The following is a 27851-nucleotide window of genomic DNA, read 5'->3' on the forward strand; positions in this document are numbered from 1 at the left end:
TAATGAAAGAAACCAAGATGGCTGCTGAACTTAGCACCAACATTGCCTTGTGTGGAAAGTTAAAAACGTCATTTTTGTTCAATGCAGCGTCACACAGCACAGCGCTTCAAAATTCTAATTTATAGCAGATTGATACAAAAACAACAACAATTCATGTCTCATGTTTAGTGTAATTACGTTAGATGTTGAAAACAGGTCTGACCCTGTCTCTTAAAACTTAGAGAGGTTACATTCTTTATAGTCGGAATACACACGCTTCTCTTCTGCTGCTCAGGACCTAAAAAACGCTACCCTTCGTCTTTCTGACGTGGATACTTGTCAGTGAGGTTAGCAATAACAAATCCTGCAAAAACCTGAATTCCCAAATGTGGAAAATTAAAATAAATCATTTCATTTATTCGGAAAAATAAATAAATAAATTAGACATACCTGGAAGCATCCAAGGATGTAGATTGCAGAATAGTGACGTCCGTGGACTAACATGTCAGCGACCATTGCTAGTGGAATTGTCAAGGACATACCCAGTGTTGCAACTAATGGCGTCGTCCAAACCACGGACAGGGCCCTGTTTCAAATTGTTTTGTTACGATTTAATAATACTTATAGAACTTAAGTGAGTCCCATATCACAACTCTAAAAATATATACTACGTATATATGATCCATTTTCTTTTGTGCCAAATTAAAGAAAAAAGAAACCTGTTAATGACAGTAGCAGTATTCTTCAGTTTTCCAGACATGGAATAAAGAATTATAGAAGTAGAAAAACCACAATTGAAATTGATGTCATTTCAGTACTATGTATATGGATTTCAAAAATAAAGTTGCATCAATTTATTTATCCTTTTTTTGAGCAACAAATCCACTTCATTAAACCTTCTTTATTTTAGTGATTACTCCATTCTATAGGATGGAGATTTTCTTCAAATGCCAAACTCCCGTGTCCTTTTTATTTCCAACAACCCATGAGTATGTAAATACTGCTCAACATACCAAAAATAATCTGAGAGAACACTCCCCACTAAGCCATTTAACAGTACAACTTCACCAATGGATGCTGAATGTGGAAATGCAAACTGAGGTTCTATCCCCACGGCATTTAGTGGCCATACTGCATTTAACAACGTAAATTGATAAAACAAATTGGTTAGAGACATTTTAGCTTCAAAACTACAACAATTCACGAAACCAAGCATGTCATGTACAGAGCAAACAGAATGAAACAAGATCAGTGTCGCAACATGCCACACTAGTAAAAATTGAAATATATAATTACAGAAGAGAAACAACAGTTACTTCATCTCTAGAAGAAGAGATAAAAAAAATAATAATAAAAAAAAAAATTAAAAAAAAAAACAATGCTGGAATACCAATTGAAAGGGGCGTACGTCTTGTTTGCCCACCTCATTTCGAATAGAAGAATTCACTGGTTGCAGGTAATTATTTGTAATCCAAGGATTTCCAAATTGCCCAAAGCAGAAACCTATGATAAGTAATGTAACAAGGGTACAATCACTAGAAGAATAAACCTAAATTTAAATTAACCCACCACACCCATAGAGGAACTGTCAAAATCTCATTGCAAAAGCTCAATCGGGATGAGGGACTGGTCTAGTTAAGTTGTAGAAGAAACAACCTGATGTTCAAAACACCTCGAGAGATTGGGAGTTTCCTAAAAGTTGTGGCATCATAGCCCATGGAGAAGCAATATGTAAGTACCTAGTGCCATTTATCAATGGGGAATTTCCATGGAAGTTGAATGATTCCACTTTTTAACTACAACTTAAATTGGAGTGTCTTTGATTTTGGTCTTTTTGTTTTCTTGAGTCTTAAATTAGTAAGTATATTTTTGATCTAAATAGACTACTACATCCTAATTTCTTTTAGTGATTCTGCTTATGTCCCCACGTTGTACTACCAAATTTGCTTGTTAGATTTCACAAGATGTAATACCCCTAACTAAGTGATTAACGGAACCTAAAAAACAAACTAAGAATCGTAATAATTTCCACTGCATCACACAAATTCAAAGCCAATTTCTGCAGACAGCCTCCATACAATTTAGAATTGTAAAGAAATTGTGTAATTCCACATGATGGATTTGAGTATCAAGAGTAAATTGACTAAAATTGGAAGATCATTATGGTCAACACAATCAAAACAACTTTCCTTCATGAACCCATCAAAACTTTCCACTCTTCTTGATAAGCCCCCTTAATGGGCTTCCTCCTAAAGCAAGAGATTCAAATTCAAAGCCTACTAAAAAATGCTAAACAAAGAAAGCCTCGTATCAACAAAAACATCCCTTAAGGTCTCTCGGACCACAATAATGCAAATACAACCCTGCATTGTCATAGTGATCTCCCCTTCGAATGAAACAAGTTGCTGATCACTGTCAGCCTTCATATCCCACATTTTCATTGACAAAAATGCCTTCTTGGAAGTGTTGTATGTTCAAAAATAGTAAACAGTTTTAGGCTTCCTTAGCTGAATCTAAATTAAAAGAATATCCAAGTTGAGCATCTCATGTTCTTCCATGTACCACGATCCAATGACAATTGGTGTTAATTTCAGTAACCTCATCCCAGGGATCCCTTCATTCAGATTTATTTCATTCTCCATGATGCCAACTCCCATCTTTTCTCAATGAATTTACAGAAAGAATGCTGCATTCCTCTGATTTGAGAAACAACCAACCAAGAGAACTGATTAAGAGAGGAGATTAAACAAGTTCAAGCTGTCTGAGCTTAAGGATGCAGTGAATGTGTACCAATAAAATGCATTTCTCCTCTCCACACTCAAAACTTCCTTATATAAAACCCATTGACCCAATTGACTTTTGTCATATCCTCAAACTTGCGGAGTTTAAACTCATCATATCACTACTTGTTAACAAAACCTGAAGAAAAGAAAACTGGGAGTCCAAAAACGAGTTGAGACTCCACCACATTTGGTGTGAGAGAGAAGATAACAAGAACAAGAAGAAAACTACTTAAGGAACTACAATGTTGTGTCTGTTGAAATTTACTGCCTTAACCAATCAACATTTGAGTTATGGGTTTATGCAACTCAAGTATTCTATCATTAATGAAATCAGCACAAGATGAACTTAGACTAGCTCTCATTAACTTGAATAATGTTGAATTCTATGTAAACAAACCACTTGTTATATCCTTCCGACTTCTAAATGAGTTGATACAAGCAGGGGCGGAGCCAAGATTTCATTTCGGGGAGGGGGGCAGTGTACTTGATAAAATCCATATATATATATATTCAACTAACATGACAAATATGGACTGTTAAAATCAAAAGGTAAGCAAGGAAAAAAATCATTGCAAAACAATATGCTAATCAAGGAGTATTATAAGAAAGATAAATACTTGACAAATATAAGAACCAAAATATTGATTGGTAATATTTCTATTGAGTACAATTACAATTGTCCTCGACGGGTCTTCATATTTTGAAAGCAATGCATGGAATTACACACATTGAGTTCATAAAATTACAGTAATGAATTTAAGAAAGAAGAAGATTAATAAAAAGAATACGAGGAGAAAAAAGAAGAGAAAAGAGAGAATTGTGTAAAGGCTTGAATGAGATGAATTGCCCATTCACAGCTCTAGTATTTATAGATATAATGAGCACATGCTCATATTACAAGAAAATAAACTAAATCAAATCAAAATCAAATCACAACTTATTCTAAAGCATATTCTACAGCATAGTCAAATCTCTGCTATTATGGTAAGTCATACCATAAATCGTGGTATCATATATATGTTATTATATGCATAGTCAAATCTCTGCTATTATGGTAAGTTATACCATAAATCGTGGTATCATAAATGCTAACACTCCCTCACAAGTTGGTGCGTGGATATCTGAAACGCCCAACTTGGACAATGCATTCTCAAACACAATCTTGCTGACGCCCTTTGTAAGAATGTCTGCAAGCTGCTGAGAGCTTGTAACAAATGGAGTGCAAATTTGACTAGAGATGATCTTCTCTCGAATGAAGTGACGGTCCACCTCTATATGCTTAGTCCTGTCATGCTGAACGGGATTTGCTGCTATGCTAATGGCAGACTTGCTGTCGCAGTAGAGTGAGAATGGAAGCGACACTGGAAGGCACAAGTCTGTCATCAAGGTTTTCAGCCAAAGCAACTCACCTACCCCAAGAGCCATAGCCCTATAGTCTGCCTCTGCACTAGATCGAGAGACAACATCCTGCTTCTTACTGCACCAAGTAACCAAGTTACCACCAACAGTGGTACAATAACCTGAAGTAGACCTCCTATCTGAAATTGATCCTGCATAATCAGCATCTGTCCAAGCCTCAACACGTAAGTGACCATGATTAGCAAACAAAATACCACGGCCTGGACACCCTTTTAAGTAGCGAAGAATCCGAATAGCTGCATCAAGGTGTGGGGCACGAGGAGAGTGCATGAATTAACTCACGACACTCACGGCATAAGCAATGTCAGGTCGAGTCATGGATAAATAGATGAGCTTCCCCACAAGTTGCTGATACTGACCAATATCTGACAACAACTCCCCCTCAGAATCAGCCAATCGATGATTCTGCTCAATCGGAGTATCAGTAGGACGAGCGCCAAGCTGACCAGAAGCAGAAAGCAAGTCAAGAACATATTTGCGTTGAGAGATGAAAATGCCAGTCTTGGAGCGAGCCACCTCAATGCCCAAGAAGTATCATAGGGGACCAAGATCCTTAATCTCAAACTGACGGCCAAGATAGCTCTTAACCTCATTAATTCCGGTAGTATCATCGCCGGTAAGAATAATATCATTGACATACACAATGAGAGCAACTGTCTTACCGCCTGAATGACGTAAAAACAAGGTATGATCAGCTGCACTTTGATGGAAACCAAACTTGAGCATAGCAGTGCCAAAGCGATCAGACCAAGCTCGAGGAGACTGCTTGAGGCCATATAGAGAACGACGAAGACGACATACCATACTAGAATGAGCAGGAGAACGAAAGCCCGGAGGAGGAACCATGTACACCTCCTCTTGAAAATCACCATTAAGAAAGGCATTCTTGACATCTAACTGAAATAGAGGCCAAGATCGAATTGCAGCAACAGAAAATAATACACGGAATGTATTCATCTTGGCAACAGGGGCAAAAGTCTCTTGATAATCTATGCCATAAGTCTGAGCATAACCCTTGGCAACCAATCGGGCCTTGAAATAAGCAACTAACCCATCTGGATTATGCTTGACTGTAAACACCCAACGACAACCCACAGCCTTTCGTCCAATAGGAAGCGGAACCATGTCCCAAGTCTGATTTTTCTCAAGTGCTTGTAGTTCTTCTGTCATAGCATCACGCCATTGAGATTGTGCTAGCGCATCTGCAACACTGGAAGGAACAGGAACCGAGGCAACAGAAACAAAAAAACTCCGATAGGAGGGTGAGAGAGCATAATCAGAAACAAAATTAGAAATAGGGTAAATACAAGAACGTTTATCCTTTCGAAGAGCAATGGGGCGATCATCAAGCGAAACAATAGCTTGAGAAGGCGGAGCTGGTGCTGAAGGAACAGGGCAGTCGATCGTGGGGATAGAAGCTTGTACCTGTTGTCTCCGATTATAAACCTGTGAAAAAGGAACAATTCCCCCTGCTGGAGGGGTATCACGAGGAGGAATTATAGAAGAAGAAACAGGTAATGGTAGAAGAGTTGAAGACGGAAGAAGGTGATCATCCATTATATTCAATGGGAACCATTCACTCTGAGAACCAACTGAACCACTATAGTATGGTGTATGCTCAAAGAAAGAAACATCCATGGATATAAACCGCCGATGACTGGGAGGATGGTAACACCTATAACCTTTTTGAGAGTGAGAATAGCCCAAAAACACACACTTCAAAGCCTTGGGGTCAAGCTTTGTACGAGTTTGCCCCAACTGCTGAACAAAGCACACACACCCGAAGACTCGTGGAGGAATCAAAAATAGAGATGAATTGGGATGTAAGATTGAGAGTGGGGCTGCAAAGTTAAGAATCCTAGAAGGAGTCCTATTCATGATGTAAACACCAGTAAGAACTGCATCTTCCCAAAATGACTGGGGAACATTCATGCCAATGCAGATTGCTCTGGCTAAGTCAAGGATGTGGCGATTCTTTCTCTCAGAACGACCATTCTGTTGAGGAGTTTTAACATTAGCCAGCTGATGCGCAATCCCAAATTCTGTACATAACCGTTGTACCTCCCCATAAATGTACTCTGTACCCTGGTCAGATTGGAATTTTTTAATGGTACGATCATATTGAGTCTGAACCATTGTCATAAAATTTTTAAAAATGGTGTATACCTCATTTTTGGTTGTCATAAGATAAACCCAAGTAACACGACTATGATCATCAATGAACAACACGAAATATCGAAATCCAAGACTCGAAGTAACTGGGTAAGGACCCCACACATCTGAATGAACAAGATCAAAAGGTGTTAAAGCAGATTTATTACTACTAACAGGATAATTGGAACGAACATGTTTAGCCATATGACATGTTTCACAGGATAAATCTGACATTGCCACGTTACAAAATAAGGAAGGAAATAAATGTTTCAAATAATCAAAAGAAATATGTCCTAAACGCATGTGCCAACGCATAAGCTGGGCTTTATTAGATGAAACAATATTAGAAAATGAAGCTGAATGTGCTTACGGTGACAAAGGAGCATCCAACAAGTATAAACCGTCCACTTCACGCCCACTGCCAATCGTCCATTTCGACACCAGATCCTGAAAAATACAATGAGAGGGAAAGAACGTTACACTACAATTTAATTGTTTGGTAACGCTACTAACAGAAATAAGATTTGTGGTCAACTTTGGAATATGAAGTGTATTTGACAAAGTTAATGAAGGAGTAACTGATATGTGACCCTTCCCAGCAATGGAAGATGGAGAGCCATCCGCAAGGCAAACCTTGCGTTGGCCAAAGCAAATACTATAAGATTGGAAGAGTGAGGTCATACCAGTCATATTGTCTGAAGCACCAGAATCAATGATCCATGGTGTTGAAGATGTAGATACGCTATGTGCATACGCAATAGTACCTGAGTGGGCATAAGTGGAGGTTGGCTGAGATGATGCCTCCATTTGGTTGAAGAATTGCTTGAACTTGTCCAAATCAGCTTGAGTCAAGGTAACTGTGGCAGAAGATGTAGAGGCAGGGTTGTCAGGAGTTGACAACGAGACTGGTTGTGTAACAGAATGTGCAGAGGATCGAGGCTGTTATTTCTGTTGCGATGGACGTCTATGTAGAGCATAACAATGAGATTTGATGTGACCAATTTTTCCACAATGGTCACACCGTCCACGATGTCGTCCCAGAGAAGGACCGGTGGTAGTGCTCTGAACTGACTGGGATGGTGAAGTTCCTGAAAGGTTGGGAATCCGAACTGCCATAGCAGAACAATCAACAGAAACAACACCTAATGGATGAGTCCGGCGGTTCACATCTGACAACACATAGGAATATGCATTCTCAAGAGTAGGGAATGAAGATAAGCCCAACACGAGCATACTCAAACTCGTCGTTCAACCCGGCAAGAAACTGAAACACTCGATTCTTCTCCACAATTCCTGCATATAAAACTGCATCATCTGGATCCTTCTAAGAGTGGAAGGAATCATAATTTGAAATCTCCACCCAAATAGCACGAAGCTTGGCGATGTAACCTGAAACTGTCAAGTCACCCTGAGAAATCCTGGTGATATCTCGCCCCAGCTGGAAAATTCGTGCATTATTTTGCCTCTGAGAATAAGTGTGTTGAACTGAATCCCAAATTTGCTTAGCAGTCTTCAAAACATATAGCCAACAGCTATGTTTGGTTGCATCGAATTGACTAGCAAGACATAATCATAGCGTTATCTGCAAACCACTGTGGATATGCCTTCTCTGACTCAGTTGGCTCTTTCTCAGAACCAGTAATATAGCCAATCTTGTCTTTGCCACCAATGAACATCTTGGCAGAATGTGCCCAAATTAAAGAGTTGGAACCATCCAACTTCACTGTGGTGATTTAAAGTCCTGGATTTTCTGATGAGTTGGTGGGAAAAATGGCACCACCACCCACAGAACGTGAGCCAAGAGAATTAACAGTCGAGGACCCTGAATCTACCATAATCTGTCACACGACAATAAAAAGAACTCCAAAAACACCACAAATTCTGTTAATAAATCAAAGGGTCTCCTCAGACCATAAACAATGTCTCCTCAGACCATTCTCGAAAAATCCAAATACATACCTTTTTTAAGGAGCGCTGCCCGCTTACATATAGCCAGACAGCCTCCTTCTTAATATTCGGAACCTCTTTGTAAATTAATTTTTTTTTTTACCCAAGCCCTTCTAGGTGTTGGAAACCAACTATCCCAATTTACCCAACCCTAGAAGAGTGAAAAAGAAATTGTAAAACTTAAAAATACCTGTTTTCGATCACAAAACAGCAACACAGAAAAACATGTGTAGGCAACATCACACGATGTCACAAACAGCCTAAGGTAGTTGTCGCACAAGTAACAAGGCTGTTGAAAGGTGTGGAAAGGTGTTGGCTCTGATACGAAGTAGAAATATATAAAAAGAAGAGAAAAGAGAGAATTGCGTAAAGGCTTGAATGAGATGACTTACCCATTCACAGCTCTAGTATTTATAGATAAAATGAGCACATGCTCATATTACAAGAAAGGAAACTAAATCAAATCAAAATCAAATCACAACTTATTCTAAAGCATATTCTATGGCATAGTCAAATCTTTGCTATTATGGTAAGTCATACCATAAATCGTGGTATCATATATATGCTATTATATGCATAGTCAAATCTCTGCTATTATGGTAAGTTATACCATAAATCGTGGTATCATAAATGCTAACAGTAATATTTCTATTGAGTACAATTACAACTGTCCTCGACGGGTCTTCATGTTTTGAAAGCAATGCATGGAATTACACACATTGAGTTCATAAAATTACAGTAATGAATTTAAGAAAGAAGAAGATTAATAAAAAGAATACGAGGAGAAAAAAGGTTACAATACATACATCATAAAATAAGTGCAAAAAGAATAATTTTAAGATGAAAAAAAAAAAATGAGAGAACTTTGAAAGGAAAAAACTAGGGTTTGATTGAAGAAGGAGAATGTAACTTTTTAAGGAAATTTAAAGGAATTTGAAGAGTAAGAGAGAGAGAGAGATAAGAAAAAAAAAAAAAAAAAAAAAAGGAGGAAAAAATTAAGAGATAATTTTAACAATTGAAAATTTTAGGGGGGAATTACGTAAAATTTCTCACACACACACATATATAAAAATAAAAAAATTAAATAAATATAGTGGATGTATCCCACCCCCACCAAAAAAAAAAAAACACACACACACACATCCTACATTGGCTCCACCCCTGGATACAAGAAGCTACACAGGTGTTATCATTATAGTATGATCGTAGAACTCCCCGGCATAATTTGACCATTATCTCATCAGGCACAACAGAATTCTTACAGGTAGCTTTTCATCTAGGTGCATCCTGTGGTAAAATTATATAAACACCATGTGGCTATGCAAACCAATCCTTATTTGCTAGTCCTGCATTAATGTCTATTTGTAGAACCAACATCTAAATCCTTCTATTATAATTTAGTTATAGTTTTATACTAGGGCTCCACCTCAGATCCTAGAAAATCAACTGAAGCACTCTAATTCATCTATATATAATAATAATAATAATAATAATAAAAGACGAGATATTTTAGTTCTTTCACATGTAGATTTCTTTAAACCCTAAAATATTGCGACACAGAGAAAAATAATTGAGATTATTGATCCTCTTACCAATCCACCAAAGGCCAAGGAGAGTGAACAGTCCAATGAATCCAAAGAACTTTTGCACATCAACATTGTCTCCTTTTGATCCAGCAGATTTTTTGAGCAGAACTGCACTAAGTGGCTAAGTAGTTTACAAATTAAGAAAGAGACTAATAACAACATTATCAAATTGAAATTGATCACCAAAGTTCCAAGTTTCAAATAGTAATATCCATTGAAATACAGATATTAAAAGCTCTACCTGTAAATAAGCCATAAGATACTGCTGAGAGAAGACCAAAAATGTCGCCAATAATGCAATGCCTTTTGCTCCTAGGTTTATAAATAGAATTAAGTTTTAAGACAATGGACATAGATAAGATAAAGCAAATCTGTGCAAAATATAAACATCATCAATGTGGAACATCACTTTACATATTCAATTTATTGTCCCTAAAAAAGAAAATTAGCATGGCCGTCTAAGAAATTGTGTAAGCATACATAGGTCCGAATGGGGGGAGGCCACCCCCACTGATTAAAATCCTCAAACTGCCCCCACTAAATATTTAATGATATATATGTTGACTTTAAGAGATAATCAAATCAAAGAGTAAAGTATAAGAAGAAGAAAAAGAGAAGAAAGAGGATGAGAGAAAAAGAGAGAGAGAGAGATGGGAAAAGAGAGAAAGAATGAAAGAATTCTTTCATCCTTCCACCACATTATATTTATAATAATAAGTTTCAGAAATTGCACATAAGCCCCAACATTATATAAGTAATAACAAATAAGCCCCGAACAACAATATATACTTGCCCCACTAAAGTTTTAAATTGTGAAAAAGAGTAATCAACTGTCTCTCTCTCTCTCTCTCTCTCTCTCTCTCTCTCTATTATGTTGTTATAGTGTTTGCAAAGAAAACAAAATCTTATGTAAATAAATAAAAGTTAGCATATCAATAGTAGAGCAAAATCTTATTTAATTAAATAAAAGTTAGCATATCAATAGTAGAGCCATGTTTTGCCCCCACTCAACTTTTTTGTTATTTTAGTTTTCCATGTCTATCTTTTAATTTGTACAAATTCCCCTACAATATAATAAAAATACCCTTGATATTAAAACCCAACACAAAGACAAGAAGAGAGAGGGAGTGAGACAAGGGAGGAAGAAGCATGTTTACACAACTTGTCTTATCAAATGGTGAAAACTCAACGAATACAATTATAATTGTATTGAATGGAAATATTGTCAATCAACATCTATATTTTTGTATTTATTATCTTGGTTCATTTTTTCTTTTAAATTTACTATTATTCAAGGTTGCGCCCACTAAAAAAAAATCCCGGGTCCGTCATTTTGTGTAGTGTTGTGGCGGAAACCCAAAAACAACGATGTTCGAGGAATAAACATAAGCAATCACAAAGAAAAAAAACAATCACACACAAGAACACAAAATATACGTGGTTCACCCAAAATTTAAGGCCACGTGCATGGAGCGCATCGAACAAATTCCACTATGAAAAATTACAATGGAGAATCTTCCTCTCAATCTCTCTCAATTGCTCCCTCTTGTGTTGGCACAAATTAATCCAATCATACACTATAGTTATGATCATCACATCAACCCTAAAATCTTATTAGGGTTATATAAATAGTCCCAGACCAAGGAATACAGCTTGCCCCACAAGACTTGCCTTTTGTAGAGTCAGAAACCAATATGGAAAGCAATTTTCGCAACTACCCAAGGGAGCGCAACCGATTCCACACCATGCAACTGGTTACGTTTGTCGTACACTAACGTAGTATATCTTACTGCCCAAGGTTTTTGGCATATTTTTTATTGATCATGGAAAATTGCTCCAAACTCGTGGGCGAGTTTTTTCCAACACGGGGAGACTGATGCAGGCAAAATTTCAAATTCTTGCAAAGGAATTTTTGTTTTTCAGAAAATTTCCATATTTTGAAAGTTTCCTTATTTTGAGTAGCTTTCTTATTTTCATCAGCTTTTCTTTTTTGAGTAGTTTTCCGATTTTCAGCAGTTTTCTGTTTTGGTTTTATTTTATATTTGGTAGTTAGCTAATATAAGGCTAGGATTGGGGAGGAAGAAATTCTATATAAAGCCTCGTAATTTCTAGGGTTCAATCAGTTTTAATTGAAGAGATTATTATTATATTTTACAGCAAATAAAATTTGCTTTGCAATTTCTCCTTTTCTCTTGCATTGAATGGTTAAGTCGTTTCAATATTGTTGTGAAAACGATTTAATCATTCGTATCCACTTGGAAGGCGGCATCAGTTTCATAACCAGGGGAAAAATATATGTGTAGTCAATCCCTAACTTCTGCTGAAAGCCTTTGACCACTAATCTCGCCTTATATCTTTTGGAACTATCATATTCCTCTTTGACCCTGTACACCCATTTGTTGTGAAGAGCTTTTTTTCCCTGGGTAACTTGGCTAGTTCCCATGTCTTGTTGGAGATAAGGGACTTCCTCTCATCCTCCATTTCAAGCTCCCACTCACTAGCATCTTCAACCTGACATGCCTCATCATAGCATTCAGGCTCATCACCATCTGTGAGCAACATGTAATCCATACACCGCCGATTTGGTACATGAGGACGAATGGACTTTCTGAGTACAAGCATAGGAGTTAGAATCCGCGGTGCACTATACTCTGTGAGTTCTGGCCATGAACCCTCAATTGACTGCTTCGCAACAATAATGTTCGGAACATCACCCAACTCAACAAACTAATGTAGCGGAAAGCGATAGAATGTTCAGAAGGAACAAGGTTGCCTTGAATCCATAAGGAAGGGTAGTTTGAATCCACAAACTAGAAGAAAATTCATAAAGAATTCTGAGATATTATTGATAAAAAGTTAAATTCTGGTCTTGCAATACATGTATATTTATAATAGAGAAAACCTAACACTAGAAGGAAACTAATCCTAGAAATAAGTCTAATAAATTCTCTCTAAATTTTTTTTTAAAATAGATAAAGAAACCTAATCAAATAACACTACTAAATATAAAATCTCAAAGCATTCCGACTTCGTTAAGGCCTCGAACAAAAAATTCCGGAATAATCCGCAGGCCTCCTATAACGCAATAAAATGCGATTTCGAAGCCCTAAACGAAGGTTTTCAGGCAAAAACCAACATGCCCAGAAGCTAAAGCTAGTGAGTTTTTCTCAATGTGTCATTTCCACCCAAAAAAACTCTTCACTCGAGTAAAAAACGGACTTGTCAAACTTTTCACCATTCTGTCTTGCATCAGTCCTCTCTACTTAAAAAAAACTCTTCCTTGAGTTTGGCTGCGAATAACATGACCACAAAATCATATTTATCACCGCCATAAGAACCTCAATAGCACAACACCACAATATTTTCATTGGCACACTCCGGAATAAATAATTCTTCATTAACAATATGCTTAAATAATGATACTTCACCAATTTGAAGCCCAGATTCTTCCATACCATCTTGGATATCTGATTTGGAAAAAATATTAACCCGTTGATCATCAATTAATTCTTGTTGCTCAATTTCAACATCGAACTCCGTGTCACCATCTTCTTTTTTTGTTGTGCTAAAGCCCTTTTCTGCATCTACCAACTCTTGCAAAGGAATTAATGTTTTCACATCCGTTCATTCATCTTCTTCAACTACAATAGGTGAAGCAACATAATTTTGCTCTTGATCAACCTCAATAATATCAGTCGTTGCCTTAACAAAATTATTATTATTATCCTTGATGCCACTATCTTTCTTGTAAATTTTCTCTATAGACTTTTTGACAGATGGACTCTCTTTCCGACAATTTCGATATTTTTGATACATTATTTCCTCATCATTTAGTGGTACAAATTTAGCCATGAAAATCCGTTTCATCTTGTACCACAACCGAACAGGCTATGATCCTTCCCTCCTTCGATAAAATTGTATTTGTTCCCACCAAGTTTAAGTCCAACTTTTAATCTTGAAGGCCACAAGCAGAACTCGCTTGTTTTCAAGTACATCAAAATATTCAAAAAATCCTTCAACTTTTTCAATCTAGTCCAAGTCATCTTCAATAATAAAACTTCCATTGAAAGTAAGTAGATCAAGTTTTACCTGAAATTCACAATTGTTGCGTCCACCTCGATCACTGAATATTAACTCCTCATCATCGGAAGAATCATCGAAATAATCCGCATAGGCTGGAGGCCTACGTGGATAAACAGGGAACATAACTCATATTCATTTGGCTGCGAGACACATCATCAAGGCGAACTCAAACTGAACCACAAACCTAGTTGCCACTTATCCCAAAACCAGGGAACATAACTCATATTCATTTGGCTACGAGACACATCATCAGGGCGAACTCAAACTGAACCACAAACCTGGTTGCCACTTATCCCAAAACCAGTTGCCACGAACCCATCTTGATTATGCATGGCTGCCCAAGGGGCCTACACTCTGCGATCATCGTCGGCAAAGTGAGTGCCACCAAAACGAGCAATCGTCATCAACCCAGGGTAAATCAAGACTCTGATACCAACTAACGTAGCAGAAAGCAATAGAATGTTCACAAGGAATGGGGTTGCCTTGAATCCACGAGGAAGGGTTGTTTGAATCCACAAACTAAAAGAAAATTCATAAAGAATTTTGAAATATTATTGATAAAAAAGGTTAAATTATGCTCTTGCAATACATGTATATTTATAATAGAGAAAACCTAACACTAGAAGGAAACTAAAAACACAAGGAAACTAATCCTAGAAATAAGTCTAAAAATAAATTCTCTCTAAAAATTCTGGAAAAATTTCACAAGAAACCTAATCAAATAAAACTACTAAATATAAAATCTCAAAGCATTCCAACTTCGTTAAGGCTTCGAACAAAAATCCTGAAATAATCCACAGGCCTCCTATTATAACACAATAAAATGCGATTTCGGAGCCCTAAACGAAGGTTTTCAGCCGAAAACCAACATGGCCAGAAGCTAAAGCTAGTGGGTTTTTCTCAATGAGTCGTTTCCACCTAAAAAAAAAAACTCTATATTCGGGTAAAAAACGAACTTGTCAAACTATTCACCATTCTGTCTTGCATCACAAACTCAGGCATACTCTATACAGCACTAGTTGACAGTACAGCATCTCTATCCTTGTACATCACCTTCTCATTGAAAACCACATCTCTACTTCTGATGATTTTCTTCTTCTAATCATCCTAGAGTTGATAACCAAACTTATCTCCACCATACCCATGTTCACCATTCTGTCCAGAATTCTGCCACGCATCACAAATTCAGGCATACTCTATACAGGACTAGTTGACCATGATGCATCTCTATCCTTATACATCACCTTCTCATTGAAAACCACATTTCTACTTCTGATGATTTTCTTCTTCTGGTCATCCCAGAGTTGATAACCAAGCTCATCTCCACCATACCCAATGAAGATGCATTTTAGTGACTTAGGGTCATGCTTTCCCCTAGTATAGTTACTAATATGCGCATATGCAATACAACCAAAAACTTTCAACCATGAAAGATTTACCTCCTTGCCACTCCATACCTCTTCCAGTATTCGATGCTCCAAAGGCACCGATGGTGCACGATTAATTAGGTAGGCTGCTGTATTGACTGCTTTGCCCAAAACTGCTTTGGTAAATTCGAATATATGCGCATGCTTCCGACTCTCTCTGTTAATGTTCGGTTCATCCGTTTTGCCACCCCATTCTACTGTGGGGTTCCTTACACAATCTTCTCTAATCTGATCCCATTCTCAAAACAGAACTTCTTGAACCCAGTGTCTTTATACTCACGACCATTGTCTAACCTCAACATCTTGATCTTCAAGCCCGTTTCATTCTCCACCGTGGCCTTCCACTTCTTGAACACATCAAATACCTCAGATTTGTGCTTCAAAAAATAAACCCATACCTTCCTCGTGTGGTCATCTATGAAAGTCACGAAGTAGGATTTTTCGCCAATGGATGAGATTGAGGTTGAGGCTGGCCAGACATCTGTGTGAACTAGCTCAAGCTTCTTCTTTCTGAGATCTCTTCCCCTGCCACTCTTCTTGAAACTGGCCCTCTTCTGTTTGCCCATCACACAACTCTCATGGAAGTCAATATCAATCGCCTGTATGCTTGGTAGTTTACCCTTAAAGTGCATAATCTTAAGCCCCCCTTTCACTCTCTGGTGCCAAAGGTTGTAATATTCTCTGTTTTCTGCAACTGCTATAGACCCACAAGTAGGGGTGCAACTTGGGATGGGTAACCCGAACCCAACCCGAGCCCAACCCAGCCCGATTTTTCACGAGGTTGGGCAATCATTTTTACAATTAGGGTTGGGCTTGGGTTGAAAAATCTCAACCCGAATTTAATTAGGATTGGGCTTGGGTTGAAGTGCTAGCAACCCGAGCCAACCTGAACCTGAATTCTAATATTATTTTCATATATATTTTTACTTTTAAATACATTATATATAATATTTAAACTATGATTACTTTTTTTCTTTTCAACTTCTTTTGTTAAATCTTAACTTATTATACGTTAACATTTAAGAGAATTAATTTTCTAAAAATTTGTTTGCAATTTATTAAAAATCTTTAAAGACTTTTTCTTGTTTAAGAGTAATTTAATCTAAAACTAATTCAAGATCATATTAAATTTTCGGCGTAAGGATTAACCATATGAGTAACCCGAATTAACCCGAAATTTTTGCGCGGAATCTAAGCCCGAATTGCAAGCCCGAATTTAAAAGTAGAAGGATGAGTTGGGCTTGGGTTGAGTAGTTAAGGTTAAGGATAGGGTTAGGGTTAGGGTTGGGCTTGGGTTGAACATTTCATATGGTGGGTTGGGCTCAAGCAACAAAAGTCCTAGCTACAAATGAGTGTGTAGCACCCGTATCAAATAAAACACGTCCATGCAAACCACGAATAGAAAACTTACCCTCAATAGCCTGAGGTGCCCGAATATCCTGTGGCATGAGGTTGTACACCCTGCCATAATGTAACTGCTGCGATGCCTGTCCCTGAGGCTGCGGCGGCGCTGGTAAAGCTGGATATGTCTGTCCCTGAATCCGTGGAACCTGTGGAGCTGGTAAAGGCACTGGTGCCCTCTGCCCCTGCTGCACATATTGTCCCTGTCTCTGTCCCTGTCTTACTGTAGGACACTGCCTGGAAGTGTGACCATACTCTCCACAAGTATAGCAACTACCCTGGAAAGTACCAAATGGCCTCCTCTGTCGGTTAGCCTGTGGCTGACCCTGTCCTGCCTGTGGTCCCCCATTCTGCTGCCTCTGAATAGGTGCCCCATTCTGCTGAGCATCTGAACCACCCTTGTGCTTCTTCCAAGGCTGATGTCCCTGGAATTTGCCCTTGTCATTCTGTCGGTGTCCGTTCCCATTCCCTTTCTCAGCTGACTGATTAGCAGAGTCTCGATCACCCCGCTTCTCACCCTTGGCCTGTCTAAAATCCACGGTCAACTGATACTGCTGTAGAGCGGCGTCTACCACCTGAGCATAAGTAGTATAGGCTGGACTACCCGTAATAGCTCTCTTGATAGACCACATCAGTCCCTTGACGAAACTGTTGCGCTTCTTCTCCTCTGTATCCACCTCCTCCGGTGCAAAGAGAGACAAGCGTGTGAACTGCTGCTCATACTCCGCTACTGTCATGTTCCCCTGCTGCAGATTAAGAAACTCAGTCTTCATGGCTGCCCTGATTGCATAAGGGAAATACTTTTCATCAAAGCGTGCACTGAACTGATCGTAAGTCAATGCCATCCTCTCCGCTGCGGTGGTAACTGACTCCCACCACTGTAGTGCATCCCCAACTAGCTTGAAAGTAGCAAGCATCTGCTTCTGAACCTCCGTGCACTGAACCAAGCGAAGATGTCGCTCGATGTCCTGTTTCCACTGATGAGCTGCTCTCGCATCGGTGGAGCCTGTGAACTCAGGTGGGCTCCCCTTTGTGAAAGAACTCCTAGCCTTCTCCCAAGTATCAATCCGAACAACCGGTGCCGGTAACGGTGCCGGCTGTACTTGAGGCTGATTCCGAAGTGCAGCGGTTACCCCTGCTTCTATAGCCCGAGCAATAAGGTCATTGATGTGAGGAGGAAACTCTGGATCTCCTCCCTGATCCCGAGTCTGCTGAACTTCCTCATGCTCCTCATAGAACTGACCCTCATCCTCCTGACGCTGCCTACGAGCCGCCTCCCTTCGTTGCCTGTTTCTCTGATTGTCCCTTCTTCTTCTAGCGTTAACCATTCTATTAACATAGAAAGACAGACATTAGTACGATTTAACCGAACCGTAAAGAATACAACGAATCCTAATCTTAGGCTCTAAATAAAAGAATACGCTACGCGGAAGTCTTAAAACGATAGATCCCTAGAGACACTTGAACCTGGAGTGCTCTGATACCAACTGTGATACCCCTCGATTCTAGAGCCACGGGTGATCAAGTCCGAGCACAGAATACAAGGGATATCAAACAATTAATATTTAAACAAGCATTGGAATACAAGATGAATTAAAAATAAATAAATAATAAGCTGAAGGAAACTAAATAATAAATCCTTATTTTAAAATTCTCAAATAAATAATAATTAAAAATCCAATAATAAAATCCTCCAATTCTCGGATACTAGTAATTAATTAAACTACAACTCGGGAATCCATATTGTGGACCCCTAACAATATCCTAACTGAAATACTGAACTGAAATAAAACTAATAATTAAACCATGAAGAAGAGTCCTACGTAGAGTCGGAAGAGTGAATGACTGTCTCTGCTTGGCACGAACAATCTCTAAGACTGGAACTGACGAACACCTGAAAAATAATGGTGGGTCAGGCCCACATACAAGTTCTAATCTACTACATCCCAAACAGAGACCCGATACACGTACACATCCTAATTAATTCAACAATAACTAAATAGTCCATAAATAGATATATACACACTAAAGGAACCTCACTAGACTATAGAGTTGTCTCAACCTGAATAGTAGGTAACATGCAAAACGCACATATAGTGGGCATGAGTACCTAGACCTACCAGGGTACACAACTACGCTATATCTAGCTACACATCCCTGGCAATATACGCACCCTAACCACTGATCCTGAGACTTAAGCTCATATCATGGCGTATAATTATATATATAAAATCCGTCCTATCCAATCATCAAAATAAACTATCCAATTATTATTTTAATAATATGTCATCCAACTATTCCGTTGACCTGACACGAATAAGTAGGACTTAATACTATGGTTAATCCGTTCCCTTATTTAAAATAGGTAGGACTTAACTCTTAAGTTAATCCGTCCCTAATATGCCCTCATCCCATAATGGTGCATTAATCCATATCATAATCAAATAAAAATTTCAAATCCAAGGATAATGTCAATAATGTTTACATATAACAATCCAAATAAATATGATAAAAATCATATACACATCCTTTGCATTTACTTGAGCAAAATATCAACTCTAAGTGGCATGCATTTAATTTACATCACAAGAAATTAACATGCAACTCCACTAAATTGTACATTTCCATGCCTTGTTTAAATTAATTTAAATCTAAACAATTGATTAAAATAATTTAACCCAACCATGTTTAATTAATTTATCCTTTTACAATTAAACCCATACTTAACATGTAAACTTAAATTATGCACTTCAGTTCTTAATGAATCTATTAAATAAATAAATATTTAATACAAAATTCCTTAATAACAAAACAATAGCCTCAGTTTAATATCCAACATTAATTAGTCTAACTTTTAAAATATTTAATGCATCACTAATTTTTGTAATATACCATATTCCTTTCTAACAATTTCTCACAATATCAAATTGTTCTAAGCTAACCTTTCCATCCTCGTGCCGCGTGTATGTATTAGAAATGAAGTGAAATTTCAATTGCAAATACAATGAGATAAACTGAAACATTCCTGTGATGTTCTTCCTCGTTCGGCGTGCATGACAAAACACAAAGTCTCATTATCCTTTATATCATAGTCTGATTTTTATTTAAATCCCTTATCAATGGTTTTCTCGTTCGGCGCGCACAAATTATGCAAAAACACCTAATGACTTTACCTATATATGCATACACCGATTAATATATAAACTGGTTCATTAATTTTCCCTCGTTTCGTGTGCATTCTTTAAGCATGAACAAAATTTGATTTCATATATATATACACAATACTGACACATGCGAGTATTAATTCAAGTAAAATAAAATAAATAAATTAAATTAAATTAAAAATCAAGGCCACCAATAGTGCCAATTCGGCATAACAGATTAATTAAAACCCATTATTAAAACATGAAATACAATTTCCAAATAAATTCATGTAATTAGATTCAATTAATTTATTTAAAGAACCTAGAATTAATCTAGCATGCATAGGGTACGAATCAAAGGAGAAGAGAAGAATTAGAACTTGCCTTTAGGGATTAGATAAAAAACCCTAACCTCCTTCTTCCTTTTCTCTTTCTTCCTCTTCCTTCTTTCTCTCTCTAAAATATAGTACGTAATATATTTTCTAACCTCTTTCACAACCCTATAATTATATATTTATAGTCAAATAAAATAACACTAATCCTTTTCCCAATCCAAGCCAAACTAATAATAAAAATAAAATAAAATCTAAATACTAAAAAGGTAACTAAAATATATGGTACGTATAATCTATGTGTAATCCTTTTTATATGTAATATATAAATATATATGACTTTCCTTATATATATATATATTTATTTATTTATTAAATATACATATACATGGGTAATTATCCGTACCCATTAAACCCCTTATCCAAGTAGTCCATGGAGCCCAATTAGTTGGTCCATTACTACTATCTATATCCAATTCCCTAAAAATATTAAAATAAAAATAAAATAAAACAATTAAATTCCTAAATAAATACACATCATCACACACAATTTCATTTAAACAATTAAATCAATTAACACATTTAACAAATAATTAAATCAACTAAACAAGTAAACAATTAGCCAAGAAATCAACTAAAAGTAAACAATTAGCCAAGAAATCAACTAAATAATTAAATGCAATTAAAATAATTTTTTTTAAAAAATACCGAGACTATCCTTTTAAAATCAGGGGTATTACAAAACCCAAAAACAACGATGTTCGAGGAATAAACACAAGCAATCACGAAGAAAAAAAAAAAAAAAAAAAAAAACAATCACACACATGAACACAAGACATACGTGGTTCACCCAAAATTTAGGACTATGTCCAAGGAGCGCATCAAACAAATTCCACTATAAAAAAGATGAAGAATTACAATGGAGAATCTTCCTCTCAACCTCTCTCAATTGTTCCCTCTTGTGTTGGCACAAATTAATCTAATCATTTACTCACGTTATGATCATCACATCAACCCTAAAATCTGATTAGGGTTGTATAAATAGTCCCCTAGACCAAGGAATACAGCTTGCCCCACAAGACTTGCCTTTTGTAGAGTCAGAAACCAATATGGAAAGCAATTTTCGCAACTTCCCAAGGAAGCGCAGCCGGTTCCACACCACGCAACCAGTTGCGCTTGTCATACACTAATGTAGTGTAACTTACTGCCCAAACGGAACCTGTAAGCCGGTTGTGTTTTGGCAGTAGCCAAAACCAAGTCTGCAACGCCACACGCAGAACCGTTTCTGTAGGGCGGAACCGGTTGCGATATGCCAGTAGCCAACTAAACACCAAAAAATCAGTAAATTCAAACACCCCAATTCTTCACATAATTAACACGTGATCAAACTCCAAAAACCACAACATGTAGGCCATACCACAGTTAACACTTTCACTTAAACTAAAAAAATAGGTTATGTTGGCTGTAATAAACATGACTGCAAGAAGATATAGTTGATGTACTGATGTATTAGTTTTTTTTTTTTTTTTTGGTTGAGAATTAAGCTATGGACCACCTATCAGACAATTTAGGCCATTCAATATGGTATTAAAGCATTTGAATAGTACTAAAATGATTCATAAAATCTCATAAGAGGCTCACAGGTTGGTTCCATATACAATTTGGTGACATACCAAGACTTTCTTCTCATTCTTCCTTTTTGTCTATTTTTGCAAGGCAATATCAAAATAATAAATCAGTTCCTGATAGGTCATTGTTCTCCAGCAAAATGATATAAGAGTGTTGTGAACTTGCATTGGATTATTCACTTTAAACATGCTTCTCAACAATGAATGGAACCTGTACATTGCATGCCATCATCTACTGAATGAAAAGTAAACTGGCCATGCATTGTAGGTGACCTTATCATATCATAATATGCTCTAATCTAGAAATCCATATAAAGTATATAAGCCTACACCACCTCACCACTCTCTATAATCTAGCCTTAGACCAAGGACAAGTGATTTTAAAATGTTATCACATTTGGCATCCCATCATCACATAACTTTAGTAAGAATTAAATGGCCTTTGCGGAGTATCCTCGGATCATTTTCTAGTTTTCACCCAAACAAAACACAGGATGAGAATGCAGTTATTATTAGCATTCTACATTAGGTGTTCCAGATACTAAGGGAAAAAGAAATCAACAAAGCACCCAAACAGTTCCAACAAAAGGAGCACCAAAAATTTCATAACATGGGAAAAAATCACCAAATAAACACAAATCAACTCACATGAAACTCCTTAAGAAAAGCTTAAACTTGCAAGTGACCAGGATCAAAACAATGGTAGAGGTAGGATATAGGTGTGGAAAGAAGCATGACATCATGTGAGAAATTATTACAGCGAAGCAATTAAATTTTAACTTACTCAGAGGCGCTCAACATTTCATCAGAGGCCCAAGTTTTTCCAACTGTAGTCAATGCAACACCAGCCATACTAATACAAACAGCAACAACCTTTAAAATGTTTACAGAGTCCTGGCAGAGAAGCGCTCCAAAGAAAAGTGTGAAAAGGCCAGATGTTGAAGTTAAGACAGTCGTACTTGCAACGCTAGTATTTGCCAGTGCAGAGTTCGATAAATACTGCATTGCATTAAAGCATTATAACTAGTCACATAAAGCTATTATTATAAGCGGTCTCTTACGGGTAACCTAAAGATCATCCTACAAAACTTATTAGAGTATTCAAATACTGAAAAGTTGGCATCAATCAGAACTTGAGGATAGTCCAAGAGCACACTGCATCAGACCAGCTCAAGTGCATGGGATAAAACGCCATATGAATTTTTAGGGTCAATTTAATATTATCTGCAATAAATTACTTTCAAACAAATAAATGAAATGAAGAGTAATCATAAACAGTTCGAAACATCAGTAACCTACAGGCCTCTTTGTTTTTAAATATATTTCTTATTATGAATATGGAACTTCTTCACATCCCTCTTTAATTGGTGCAGGTAGAATCCGCTTAAAATTTTCTACCTGTTAAAGTCAATCCACCACCCCCTGAAAAAAATAAATAAAGAGGAAAGAAAAGAAAGAATTAAAGGTACTCTTTCCTAGTGAGATTTTTTTCCTTTTGTTGTTTGTTGTTGTTGTTGTTTTTTTTTTTTTTAATCCCTTTTGAGATACCCGCAATTATCCACCAAACAACTGGTGGATGCCTCGAAGAGTTGAACACGAGATCTCAGTATTGTTCCAAAGGCTGTATGACAACTTAGCTACTTACATATCAAAAGGTAGTTCTGTAAGAGAATCCACCCCTACAAATCACATGGATATCCTTGCTTGCATCTTCAGATTTCACTGCAATGATAGTTGCTTTAAAATATAAAACAGAATATCAAATACTTTTACCTCTGTGACAAACCATATAGGAGCAAGATAGAAACTCCATTTGGCAATTTCCCACCAATTACGCTCACAACTTTGATCAAGCACATTATATGTTAGAGGACACCCCTCTTCCATTTCACCAAGGTCCTTGTCAGTAATTAGGCAGCCTTTCATACTTGTTCCAGTACCATGATGAAATTCGTCGATTCTAAGAGGAATATCTAGTCCAGTTGAAGAGCTCACGATAGGACTGCCATTGCAAAAATTCTCAAGCAAATTTGTGTCCAGTATGCTGCAGATCCAATCTTTAAAAATTGCTATTGGAAGATAGATCACCATAAGAGAGGCCCCCAAATAGGTAAGTGCAAATGGCTGTTTATACTCCACAAATATTTTCTGCAACACATTAGTGTTCATAAGAATTTTGAATCTTAATCAGAATAAATCATATCCTTAAAATGCATAAAAGGATAGAATGTGAATTGTAAGTGGCATCAGAAATTTACACAACAAAATGTGAGTCCTGTCCACCACAGGCATTTAAGATTACACATAAGTTTCTTAAAAGTTGTGCCAATGGGCTTCACAGACTTGTAAATCTTATCATTACTGACCACTGGTATGGTCACAAAATCCTCTCAAAGAAACAATTATTATGCATTAGCAACAAGTGGGGAAAGAAACTCATGCCTTGTCTGATAATAGTAATTGTATGGAGTAGGACTATTTGGATTCTAGATTTAGTAAGTGTTCAGCCTCTGGTCTTACTATTTTCAATTCCTGGTTCAGGATTATTAGTTTAGCCATACTACAAATTTAGAATTTTTTTATTAGTTGCTAATTGTTTATATATAGAGGTTGGTGTTCTAAAATTGCTATTTTGGTTAAGTTTATAATTTTGTAAGAGTTGAATTCTGAGCTGGATTAAGAGTTTCTCTCGAATTGCAACCCATCCAAGTGTAGCTCATGAACTTTAATTTTTTATGTAATCTAGATCTTATTAGGTTACAATGTTTGTCTTGGCCAGTTTAGAAGGGCATATGTATCTTTAGGACTTTCTGGCATCTTTAAATAAGGTGGCATGCTGTAAAACATGGTTAAAGTTTACTGAATGGTTAAAGAAGGTCAGTAACTCTTCCTCTGGAAGAGAATGGAGTTCCCACACTGCATTAGATTTCAAAGGATGGATTATGATATCACGTTGAACGATGTAATTAACTAAATATTAATATAAAATGATGTTTTGAACCCTTTTGATTGGTTCTGATGTAAGACCACGGTCAGTTGATGTTGGTAGGAATTGACATCTTGAGTGTCGGTAAACCCTAATCGTACTCGATTTGAGGTTGATTTCACGATCGAATGGTAAAAGAGGAAAGGAGATGATTTCAGAAGGATATGAAGGCTATAGAAGAAAGAAAGTCAGTTTCATTGATTATGAAAAGATAACAATTGAGCACTAGACATACATAATACCCACAAGATCAATGACCAACCTGAGTAACATATAGGGGTGACCCACGTGAACATGATAGTGTCAATCAAACCCAAGTCCCCCCTATCTCAATCCATCACCCAAAATAGCATCAATACTCTAATTTGTTGAATATATTATTATTAATTTTTTTTTTTGAAATCATTTGCTCCATGAATCTTCATGTCCTCTTTTCAATATCAAGGGGAAAGAAAGAAGACGAATCTCTGTCCATTTAAAAATTTGTTAAAATAATATTTTAGGTCTTTTCAAATCTCCATGTTCTAATTTAAAAATTAAAAAAATAATAATAATTATAAAAAAAAAGCATCAATATTATCTTCAAATTCTAGCAGAGATGGATCGACTGTTCAATTTCCATTCAATTATGGGGCACCATCAGTGGTGGAGCCACATTTGGTCCGGTGGGAGCAGCTGCCCCAACCCAACTTTTTTGTAATTTTATATTTGCATATCTATATTTTGATATTGCAAAAGGCCCCCATAGATTGTAAAAGAACCTTAGTCTTAAAAGCTCAATGCAAAGACCAAAAAAATAAAAAAGAAGAAGAGGGGGAGAGAGAGAGAGAAGAAGAAAAGGAAAAGAAGGGAGGAAGAAGCATATTTTAGTGACTCGGTGACTAGGTTCACCCAATGGCTTTTGTTGCTTGTCTAGTTCTTTTTTATTTATTCATTTTATTTATTTTTACCACAGAAAATACAACAAAACAAATCCATATTTCATTATAGATATTAAGAAAGATTATATTTAATGACACTGATAGTTATCACGCGAAGTATTCAAAACATGAAAAATCATCATAACCATTATAAATGTGTTCAAAGGAAATATTATGAATCAACATTTACGTTTTTGTACTCATTATTTTGGTTCAAATTTTTTATAATCTTATTAGAATTCAAGGTTGGGCCCACTAAAGAAAATTCCTAGCTCCGTCACTGTGCAGTGCTTCTAAGAAAAGGACTGAATTAGTGTCAAAAGCTTAGCACATTCAGTTGTTTGCACTTTGCCAGTGCTTCTAAGCAAAGGACTAAGTGTCATATTCTTAGCAATTTCTTACTGAACTGTCATGATTTGTTTTGTTCCCATGACAAAACCTACAATGCGTGCAGGTAAAGAATTGAATACTGTTTAATGCTCCTCAAAAATGGTATATTTATATGTATCACTTTAAGGGAGTTACATACTTGGAATTGGGAAAGGGCATAAAAATTTTGAACTAATATGTTTTACTATTTCACCATGTTGTTAGTGGTATTCTACAAGCAAAAGGACATATACAGTCTATTATTCTTCTCTGCTAATTTGCACGGGATGGTAATCTATTCTGGAAGAGGCGGGTGATGGATGAAGATGTCCTTTGGTAAGTTGAGCTAGCTAGGCTAGAATCTTCTACAAGGTCAATAACTTGTGAATAACATCGATCTCTAATAAAGTATTCTAAATGTCTTCTTCCTACTCTGAAAATCATTTTTCTATTTAGACTAATCAGATGTTTGCAGGCACTTTAGTGTTAGCTCCCTATGAGTAGCATCATCAATGGCAATCCAACCATTTAGAAGCGTCCTCTCTCAGTGAGAAGAACTATCTACTGACATAACTTATTTCATTGAAATGAGTTAAGAATTAGAAAAGGCATCTACAAAGAAGAGAAAGATAAGAAGAATTTATACACAACACAGCATGCGTATACCGAAAGTAATGCAAGAAAAATCTTGTCAGTAACATGAAATGTATTGTTCTAGCAATTTCCCTGATAACGCATCCAAATTCCTACGAAAAGAATACAACACTAGGTATGAATTACTATAGTTATTTCAGAGATTAGTACAATGTATTGAGTGAAAATTTGACAAAGAAGGAAAAGTCCTAACCTAATTTTAACCGCATAAATACAAAGTATGCCGACTAGGTGACATATATGGTTTCCTTAAGTGGATTTCAAATCCATAGAAATTTGAATGGTTAAAGTAGTAAACAAATACACATGCAAAGTCCTTGCAATTGCAAAAAGTCCATAAAATCATCACAATAGAAAACCAATGAAAATGAGAGAGAGAGAGAAAGGGGGGTGGGAAATCCAATCCATAATACCCCCAAAGAAGTAGTAATAACAGAATCCCGTAAAATTTCAAAGACCAAAACAAAATTTATCAAATTTCCAAACAGGGTTTTACTTCAAATTATCAACCAAATTCACATGTCTTTTGAACCCTATGAGGTTAATTGCATACTAAATTCAACACATTAATTGGCTAGTCACTGTCAAAAAAATCCCAGCAACAAAGGAAAACAGAACCTAATAAACAATCAAGAGGAAGGAAGCATACATATATACACACACATAGAGAGAGAAAAAAGTCCTCTAACCTGAGTAACCTCTGCAGAGGCAACCCATATGATTACAACAGTGCCAATCAAGCCTAACCCAGCATTGTATCTCCAACCCATCATCCAACACAGAAAAGAAAATCAATTTTGAGAAATATTTCTATGAGATCTCCTCCATGATCTCTCCAAAAAAAAAATTTCTAGTTTCAGAGTTTCTTTGTTTGTTAACAACACTAGAGCAAAATAGCTCGAGGAAATAGTCCAAATAGTTGTCAAACGCTTAGTCAGCAGTGTGTGTGTCTCTCTCACCTAGAAGTTTTCAGAGGGTATTCTCTTTGATCCGTGAGAATGACACTGGCAGGTGCCAAGTAAACGCAACGGGCTAATTCT

The 27851-nt window shown here is 36.7% G+C and overlaps 1 protein-coding gene across 1 annotated transcript; it reads right to left on the reverse strand.

The window, feature by feature from the left end:
* Nucleotides 1-27851, reverse strand: LOC132304553 (thiamine-repressible mitochondrial transport protein THI74-like). The gene is made up of 8 exons (XM_059802296.1): nucleotides 27501-27851; nucleotides 23656-24030; nucleotides 22667-22881; nucleotides 10110-10180; nucleotides 9875-9976; nucleotides 993-1110; nucleotides 430-565; nucleotides 1-353 (listed from the first exon to the last, which is right to left on the reverse strand). Exons 1-8 carry the CDS (start codon nucleotides 27582-27584, stop codon nucleotides 288-290), a joined length of 1167 nt encoding a protein of 388 aa, XP_059658279.1. The 5' UTR covers nucleotides 27585-27851; the 3' UTR covers nucleotides 1-287.

This window comes from Cornus florida, unplaced genomic scaffold, assembly GCF_030987335.1.
Source record: "Cornus florida cultivar Cherokee Brave unplaced genomic scaffold, ASM3098733v1 CherokeeBrave_3.0.0_Hap2_Chr04, whole genome shotgun sequence".
Classification (NCBI taxonomy): domain Eukaryota; kingdom Viridiplantae; phylum Streptophyta; class Magnoliopsida; order Cornales; family Cornaceae; genus Cornus; species Cornus florida.

Coding starts and splice junctions, on each gene's coding strand:
- LOC132304553 (XM_059802296.1), bottom strand. CDS start 27,584: ATGATGGGTTGGAGATACAATGCTGGGTTAGGCTTGATTGGCACTGTT. Junction 24,031..27,500: donor CCTCTGCAGAGGTTACTCAG/GTTAGAGGACTT, acceptor AATGTGTTGCAG/AAAATATTTGTGGAGTATAA. Junction 22,882..23,655: donor CTATATGGTTTGTCACAGAG/GTAAAAGTATTT, acceptor AATGCAATGCAG/TATTTATCGAACTCTGCACT.